The sequence below is a fragment of the Cydia strobilella genome, chromosome 4 (genome assembly GCF_947568885.1).
Source record: "Cydia strobilella chromosome 4, ilCydStro3.1, whole genome shotgun sequence".
Classification (NCBI taxonomy): Eukaryota; Metazoa; Arthropoda; class Insecta; order Lepidoptera; family Tortricidae; genus Cydia; species Cydia strobilella.
In genome coordinates, this window is record NC_086044.1 from 12,510,600 (window position 1) to 12,520,059 (window position 9,460).

At 35.7% G+C, this 9,460-nt stretch overlaps 2 protein-coding genes across 4 annotated transcripts in view; both read left to right on the forward strand.

Moving 5' to 3' along the window:
• Positions 1-1,525, forward strand: part of LOC134740915 (carnitine O-acetyltransferase-like) — a 4,893-nt gene extending 3,368 nt beyond the window's left edge. Inside the window, exons 10-11 of the mRNA XM_063673571.1 lie at positions 320-457; positions 887-1,525. Of these exons, the coding sequence (XP_063529641.1) occupies positions 320-457; positions 887-1,102 (354 nt within the window). The 3' untranslated portion in view covers positions 1,103-1,525. The remainder of the gene's footprint in view (positions 1-319; positions 458-886) is intronic.
• A 1,690-nt stretch (positions 1,526-3,215) lies between these two features.
• On the forward strand, positions 3,216-4,234 carry LOC134740625 (enhancer of yellow 2 transcription factor-like). 3 transcript variants are annotated; one of them, XM_063673161.1, is made up of 3 exons: positions 3,216-3,364; positions 3,450-3,516; positions 3,606-4,234. In XM_063673161.1, exons 2-3 carry the CDS (start codon positions 3,458-3,460, stop codon positions 3,826-3,828), a joined length of 282 nt encoding a protein of 93 aa, XP_063529231.1. In that variant the 5' UTR covers positions 3,216-3,364; positions 3,450-3,457; the 3' UTR covers positions 3,829-4,234. The 3 variants fall into 3 exon arrangements, with proteins under 3 accessions (XP_063529231.1, XP_063529233.1, XP_063529232.1); XM_063673163.1 differs by having other exon boundaries at positions 3,327-3,350; XM_063673162.1 differs by having other exon boundaries at positions 3,332-3,364; positions 3,436-3,516.
• The last annotated feature ends 5,226 nt before the right edge of the window (positions 4,235-9,460 follow it).

Sequence of the window (9,460 nt, forward strand, 5' to 3'; positions counted from 1 at the left end):
AAAAAACGTGCCTCGAAAATCACGAAGATTTGATTCTCGATCAGATGGCGCCGTTATCTTTGGCCTACTCTCGTATAGAGGGCGTTGACGGTTTCGTTTGTTATTTAACAATTTTAACGCATATCAGTGAAAGAACATGATTCAAAATCATATAAAAATAGTTAATGCAAATATTTTTTTTTATGAATCTTCATTTTTAGTTTTAAAGTGTGTCCATAGATGGCACTGAATTTACTGTGGTTACAAAATTTACTATGACGGTACCGCTCTATCCTATTATATCCTCTTTGTTATTAATTAAGTATATGCTTCGTTTTAGGCTCTTCAAGGGCTCGGCGTAGATCGTCACCTTCTCGGGTTGAAGTTGATCGCACTGGAGAACGGCGTCGATATACACAAGCTGTACTCCGACCCGGGATACGTCAAGAGTACCCACATGCGACTGTCCACCAGTCAGGTAATTTACCTATTCATTTACCGACAAAAAGAAGATTTATGATTGCATTTTAAAACCAGTAGCAATTGCCAACAATGCCAACCCACAGTGTTTGGTTTGCGCCTAAGTATTTAAGCACAAAAGAAACGGAAAATTTAGCAGAAGTTTACAAATCAAATCAAAAAGATCAAATAGGAAATCCATAATACATAGATGCTTTTCTCATATAGATTTTTTAAAGTCAAAGGTGATACAATTGCTGAGAATGCTGTTATTGTTCAAAAAAAATTTACATTATTTTGTTTTATAAGTGAAAGTTACTAATTTTTAAAAAGCGTTTTTCAATAAAAAAAAACACGTTAAGATGTTTACCTTTTTTCTAATGCAAAAAAAGGTAGTTTAATCATTAATTATGAAATGTGTGAAGTTTTATTTATTGAACATTTCCAGGTGGCGTGTAAATGTGACGGCTTCATGTGCTACGGCCCTCTAGTCAGCAACGGTTACGCGACGTGCTACAACCCGCGCGACAACGACGTCAACTTCGCCACGTCGGCCTTCAACGACAACCCAGAGACCAGCTGCGACAAGTACAGGGGCGCCTTGGAACAGGCCCTCCAAGATATGCACGACGTGCTCCTGCTTAGCACACAGGCTAAACTGTAAACATTTAGTTGCATATTCTGTCCAAATAATCTTGAGCGCAATATATAAAGCTACCAGTTACAATTGTACAAATGTAAAGTGGCAACACTGAGCGAAACGCCGCTCGCCATCGGTCATGCGTGTGTCGAACGTATATAGCTGTATGAAATGGGGTCTAGATTGTTAAATTTGGTAGAACTACTTGAAAAAGACTTGTGAAGAAACTTTCTCTTTAAATAATACTGTGATCCTTTTCATTAGGATCAAATTGTAATATGTAATTTTGATACTGGTGTTATTCTGATTGGTATTTGGTAACTGATAAACACATTTTTAAAATATGTTATAGAAGTTTTACACAACTACTAATTTTAAGTATAAATGGAATATCATATTGCTATCAGAGCCTACTATTAAACTTAAAATAATTGCCAGGTAAGACTTTACAATGAAGTATTTAAAGTTTATTGTTATTATCTTGTAATATATTATGTCTTTCTTTATGTTAATCTCTTCCATTTTTAAATTATATACATTTTTTAAACATGGTTTTTTATTTATTTTTGTTTAACATTTTCTATCAATTGCTCAATGCGGTTCAGATCAAGTTCAGGTTCGCAATTTATATATTTTGTTAAGCGAGGTTTAGACTAGCAAGAACTTGCATGCAATTTACGTTACATTGCTGACTACTAAGGTTAACTGCATACAAAATGTTTATCAAATACCGCAATGTAATGAGAATTGCATGCAAGTTCTTGCTAGTCTAAACCTAGCTTTAGTTAAAATATTTTACTAAGCTCCCTCCACACTCGTGGCGAAACCGAGTGTGGAGTCTAGTTCGCTAATCAGGGAAATCGGCTCAACACTCGCGTTCGCGGCTTCGCGCCGCGTAGTCTGGAGAGCCCTTTACAACTAATACAATAAATACCATAATTTATTTCGATAAAATGATGATTGTACAATCTTGCCGCACAACATCTCTTTCATGTGCCCTTATATGTATGGTACAACGATAGCAATGAAATAGATGTATCTAGGTAAGTACCTATGTGGAGGGCGCTTTACGCAAATCTGCGTAGGGGCGCCACTGAGAGGTTAGTTAGTTAGGAAGGTTCGGTAGATAATTTTTCTATCGTTACGTTTTTTTGAAAATGTTAAATCCCATCAAAAACATTACATGTAAAAAGATGCAAGTCTCGCAAAGCAATTCTTCTACTACAAAAAAGTTTTGAGATGTAATGTGAAACCAAGTCGGTATTTTAGTCAGTATATTTTTAATACATATAATGACTTGGCAAAGTCAAAACCTAAAATAAGGAACCTTAGAATTGATTATAATTAACTTTCTCGCGTTAATAACTCTCTGCATATTGATTCAATCGAAAAATTGTAAGGAATCTTTCTTGTAGGCAATTTTATGCAGATTACTTTTGTAGGAGAATATTTTTGCTATGCGCCACTGTTTAAGAGTTATTTCCGAAAATCTAAAAAAAGGATCTTAGAATTGATTATAATTAACTTTCCCGCGTTAATATCGAAAAACGAACGAAAACCTAGAAAAAGCTTTTGTTTAATCTTTAAAGGGCTGTATATTTGGAACCATAGCAGATGGGTACTCCAAACTTTCAGAAAATACGTGTTATTATTACTGCTATTTTCTGCAATAATTATTATAAAAAAATATATTAAAAAAATATGGGTCTCCATACAAGGAACTCATTAGGGTCGGTAATAATGGCCGCCATTTTGAATATCTCACTTTCGAAGTCAAAATTTCGATCGGGCAACCGGCAAATTTGGATTCAGCGGGGTCAAATTAGGTTAAAAACCCGGTTGCCAAAAAGTAACATGATTTGCCAGTCGAAATCGATTTTATCTAAAATCTATATATTCTTTGGCCTCCACGCGGTAACGGGAGCCTACCCTGGTGAGTGTTTAATATACACTTATTTATGCTTATATAATCGACATCCTAGCTATTTTCACATGTCACATACATTTAATATACATTTATAATAATTATAGGACACCGCAATGTATAAAAAAACTTTGGAGTTGTTATTTCTGAACGCTCCTTTTATTACGCTTCGCGGCCGAGTGAGCGAGTGACCCTAGTTAAGACAGTTAAGTTACAGATGTCAGTGACGTCAGTGTGTCAGTGTCACTAAGAGTAAATAAAATGAGTGGTAGTATTCGTTACTTTGTTATTGTTTTAATTTAAAATATTGGAAATCTGAGGGCAATCCTAACAAGAATACTCTTTTTAGTCTGCTTAAAATTGTAAGTTGTATTGCATTTTAGCTAATATGAATCACGGACAGAATGCACATTTTATTTTAGTTTTTTTATAGAAATATTGTTTCAGGTATAATAATGACTGTTAACAATACCATTGCACATCAACGGCTCATACTCAGTGGAGATCGGGAAAGGTAAAACGACAAAATTGTTCAACAACTGGCTTAACACGTAAGTAGTCTTGTCTGTATGCAGGTGTTACAAATATTTAATTTCTTTTTAGATTCAAGGAGCTATTAAGACGAAGATTAATTGAATGTGGATGGCGTGATCAAGTGAGGATGCTGTGTCGAGACATGGTTAAGGATAATGAGGGTAGTAACGTAACATTTGACATGTTGGTCAACAGAGTGACACCACGAGCTAGAGCCCTAGTGCCAGACACAGTTAAGAAGGAACTACTTCAGAAAATCAAGACACACCTTCTCACACAAAAAGACCAATAAATGATTAATAAGTAGAACCCTGATTATCCAAACTATAAAAATGTGGGTTATTTGGGAACAGAACAAACTAAAAGAACACTTATACATAAAAACAGGAGGCTTAGCTTTCACCTTAGCTCATCATTAATAGAAAATGCCAATCAAAACTTGAATACAATAATGTATGGAAATATTCATGAGACTTCTCATAGCATCTGTCATCCTGATACATTTTAACTTTTTTACATAATTAACATTATGATATAAACACCTAGAAAAGTTCGGATAATTGAGGGTTCAGATAAAATAAGTCAGTGTTTAAGTAATTGAGGTTCTACTGTAGATTAAATTGTATTGTCACATTGAAGTATTGCAGTGCACCATCCATATTTAAGAAAAAACTGAATAAAACACTTTCTACAACCAACAGTATATTTTATTAATAAACATTTACACCTTGAGATTAAACAAAAATATACATATAATATTGCTTACACATAATACTGCTATTAGATTCATATATGTCATGAAAGTATTGCTGTTCACAATTGCTGTCATGGACTTGTGCAATACCCTTGTTAAAACTGCAATACGGTTGGCAATGCTAAATAAATACACAAGAAGGCTGTACGTAAATTGAGATTACATTGCACATTAAAAACAAACATTGTAACATGGCAGTTGACAACCCTGACTTCAAAAAGTGGCATGTGCATAGGTGCAGCTGATAGCTCAGAGGACATAACCAAACGGAGTAGCCATTAACAACAGGCATTCTCCTCTGTCAAAAAGTCGGCTAATGGTCATACACAATATGTCTATAAATATATATATAGTCCTCCTCATCATTTTCGATGACGGCGACTCCAAATAAACATTATGGACGTTGTCTAGCGTGAGCCCTAATGTGGCTGGCCAGGCCGAACTTGTTCTTAAATGCTCTATTGCACGCGTGACATTAAATGTATGGACTGACGTTTATCTGACATGGCTATTTTTACGTTACGTATACATTTGACGTTCCCCTCCCCCGCAAATTCGGCAAGACTTGTACAGAAAGTTACAGACAAGGCGTCTCTTGGTTATATCCTCTAAGGCTGATAGGGATGAGTGGCTGATGGTTTTTAGGGTGCAAGTAAAACAAATTAAATACATGTGTTCATCAACTACATCATGTTTTGTATGTAACTACATACTTACATAGGTCTTACTTACATTTTAATATTTACTTATACCTTCAAACAAGCAATTTTTGTATATATTTCGGGGATATCAAAAAAGGCTAACGATTTTGATGAAATTTGCTATATGGGGGTTTTGAGGGTGCTAAGGTCTCGGTCTTATCTCTGTGAAAACGCGCATTTTTGAGTTTTTATGTTTGTTTTCCGAGCAAAGCTTGGTATCCCAGATATTATTTACTAATTAATTGAAAAAAAAAGGTGTTTGTCGAACCAACCATATTTTTTTGTTCATTAACTTTTCGTTCATTAACTCCATAAGTTTAATTTAGTTTATTAGAATGGGAACTGTACTTTCGCTAATTCATAGAAATGCAAATTTTAAAATATAACATGCTTATATTTACAAACAGTATGTTTTTTAAACTGCATAACTCATCATACCTAACTATGCATTTGATTTCCATGCTTTTCACCATGCACCACCATAATAATATTTACAACTTACAATTTAAACACAACACAACAATTTAAACTGTAAAAATGTAGACATAAAAGATACATAGTCATAATATAAATATGTACCTATTAGTACAGCCAAACAATACTCACTGAGCGATATTAGTATGTACTATGTACATTAATATGGTACAGGTTACATAAAAATATATATTTGAGCAAGTAAATTATTATGCATCTTATAGTTTGAGAATAATTTTGTCACACGGAGATACAACTCTTGTTTCCATTATTCAGCCATCATTCAACAAGTTTTGTCCACTTTTAATTAATGTGATTAATTGCAATAAAATACTTCTAAGAAAATGCCTTTAAATAGATACAAGATATACTTTGCCATTTATACAATAAAAACAATCTAAAACATATTGGACAAAACATCTAAAAATGCTTACAGATTATATTGCAAATTACCCATGTGGTGTGGTCATGATAATGTGCTGAACAAAACACATAGAAAACTACCATATTTATTTACAAAACCGATAAATTTCGAAAGAGTATTCATGACCCTCAATATTGCAAAAAAATATTTCATTGACTACTCATATAAAAAGGATAAATTGCTAAATATTATTTTAAATAAAAAACTCAAAAAAAGTATAAAAATATGTTAGGTGCATCACACGTATTAGGTACCTACATGAGAATTAGTATTTCAGCATATAAATTAATCAAGCCTTCAAATACATAATTTATTAACTCCGGAACTGAAAGCCACAAGAGCAGATCAATTAATGGAAATTATTGTTTTGTAAAATAAATGCAATCAGAAATGTTAACAATTGTTACTAGAATTAATTGAAATAATGAGCACTCTTTCCTATGTAAAATCCTTAAAGCTCTTAGATACCTGATCTTAAGATACATATTTAAAAAAATATAAGAAAAGGTATGTACACATAATTTAAATGGAATGTAATTTGGACTTTTACCCCTGACCAGGATAAATTATTAAAAACTTAATAAAATAGCTATAACAGTATCAGTACTCTCTTAGATAAAATAAACAATTTATTACATCTTAAAATTATATCTTTACTTAACATATTTTACCTACTCATCATTTAATTGATCAATTCATTTATACAATACTGATTGTTACAAATGAGCAATATGGACAACGGGAGATTCCAAACCTTGGTGACTAAATATTAATTTAGGAAACAATCTTCAATACCGGTTCTCCTGTCAGTTCTTCATAACAATCCAACTCATTTTTTTATTGAGCAGCCACAATTTATGGTTGGCACTATCTATATAGGTATATCAAACTTAAGAACAACAAAAAAATATTTTAGTATTACCCATTATAGTTAAGAAAAAAAGCGAATACACAAAATAAAATTAACGGCTATAATTTATTACCCAGTGAACCAACCGTTTAAGCACACACACGTACGTAAGTTTTAACCTATTGAAGAATTTAAAAAGGAACTAAAATAGGCTAAGGAGTGTAATAAGTTAATAACTCATTTGTTTGAACATTTTGGTACTGTAACAGGACCCACCCGGTATAATTACCTAAATTCCGAAAATATTTGAATTTTAAACAAATTATGAGGCTAAAGTGTCAAACAAGCTGCCAGTGCAAAAAAAGTGCTAGTATAATGTGGCAGTTACATAGGGGCTGGCAGGCGGCGATCGCTTTAGGTGCATGCAGTAGTGTAATTGCCACATTAGTGTTCATGTCTCAACAAGATTTCAACATAAGCTACCATTACTACCTCACCTAGACTCTCAACTCGCATTCCACAAGCGCGCGATTTTGATTCCTTTGGCGCTTTCGGCTAGGTTCACACGGCGTTAATTTTTCCCGTAAGCCCTATACGGGATTCTATCGAATACCGTAGTGACAAATTGTATGGCAACGTTCCAAATCGTTCACACAGCGTCTATGCGGGAAAGCCGTCTAGCCGTGTGAACGATTTTGAAAGTTGCCGTACAAATTTTGCTGTCACTACGCCTACGGTATTCGATAAAATCCCGTATACGGTATACGGGAAAAATTAACGCCGTTTGAACCTAGCCTTACTGATTACTGAAATGAAATAAAAAACTTCTTTATGTATGTAGGTAAAATAGGATTCTATGCCACCGATAAATATTAAACAAATGTCGTTTATTTAATTAAAAACCTTATAGCATTTCTATCAAATTAAATATACAGAAAAATAAAATAACAACACCGCGTCTAAACAAAATATAACCGTCTAATAAAAAAACTTACACGTATGAACATGGCCGAGTATGGCGAGGATCGAACAAGACTTCGTCTTCTGATAGCAGATAAACCCGCCAACCTTTGGGTCTCACGACACTTATCGATAAGGAATCACGCATTAAGCTGTACAAAAGACGTCATTTTTCTTATTTCCTTTGACGAACTGAGTTCGTATTGTTATATTCATTATATTCATCTACAAAGGGCATTATTCCGGTGCCGATGTCGGCCTCGTCATCAAAACGGGTGGAATGTTTTTACAGAATTCAAGAAAATTGGTGATACCCAATGGCTGAAATGTAATCAAATCAAGATGATTCCATATCCATAAGTGGTGAGATTCTTATCTCTAGGGAATAAATGATAAACATTAAATATTAGTATTATCATAAGATATTCACCACAGATTTAATATATACGCTAGATAACGCAAATACCACGATTTGTATTGAAACCAAGCGTGCCGACTTTTACATACAACTTTTACGCATAATATAATTTTAAAATTACTTATCTGTGATAGGAAATATGTTCTTGCCTTTGGGTGCTCGCAATTTTTGGGCTGTTGCAATTAATTATCATGCAACGAAGCATTTTTTTAAGTTTTCACGGACGTCCGGCTGCAACAACTGACGCGCGTGGACTGTAAAGAGCGAAGGTCAACCTCAACGCTTGGTCGGCTTTCGGACACGCGAAGTAGATGCATTTGCGTCTTCTATGGTATATTTATTTCTGTGGTATTCACCTACATTCTACCTGCGTACCTATTACAACATAATTAATATCACGTATTTTTGTAAATAAATAACAAATTTAAATTACACATAAATTGCGAATTTTCCATTACGAGGAAACCGATTTCGTAACGCTTAATATTACAGAATAGCGTTTAGCTCCTACTTATATTTACCAGATATAAACCGCCATTCTATATCAATTTAAAAAAAATGGTATTTAATATATATTCAACAGTCAGGAACTTCGACGAAGCGACGCATCGAAGACACCGAGTCGGAGCGACCATACATCGATCTCATCACGCGACAGCGGGTGTTCATTTTTTGTCCACCCGTGGCCTTCGTATTAATAATTAGCAATTCAAGGTCCATTCGATTGTATCGACTCGTGCACTCCCGGAGGGTCCTCTCGGGCACTGCTATGAAAACGCACGTACGGTTCAGAGCTAAGCGCCGCTAGGTGAACCGTATGACCGCTCGCCCGGCACGGCTATAGCTATACGTATCACATCGTTAATTTAGGTCACACCGCCCTAAATCATAGTATCGTCAGAGAGACTCGAGCATAGAACCTTTTGTCCATAGGTACTCTGAAATTCCGTTCCCCTTAAATTAAATAGCAATACCCACGGACATGATTCAGCACGGTCGCACCGCCGACCCAAAACAGCTCCGTGGACAAGTTCGGCCCGGCCCGGCACGGCTACAGGGTGGAGACGTACGGGCGCGCGGCCCAGGGCTAGGTGTGGCGCGGCGGCGGCACGCGGCGGCGCGCGCGCACCACGGGCGCGCGCGCCACCAGCACCAGCGACGACGCCAGCGCGAGCCGCACCGGCGCGCGCGACCCGCCCGGCAACCTGCGAGACAAATAGGTTAATAACGGCGTATGGAAAAATCTATTCATTTTTTGAGCCAGAATGACTCAATGACGTGGAAGTACCGCCGAAACAGGACGCTAGACGGGGCGCAGGTCGGGCGCCACCGTCACAGCCGCG

Coding starts and splice junctions, on each gene's coding strand:
- LOC134740625 (XM_063673161.1), top strand. CDS start 3,458: ATGACTGTTAACAATACCATTGCACATCAACGGCTCATACTCAGTGGA. Junction 3,517..3,605: donor CTCAGTGGAGATCGGGAAAG/GTAAAACGACAA, acceptor ATTTCTTTTTAG/ATTCAAGGAGCTATTAAGAC.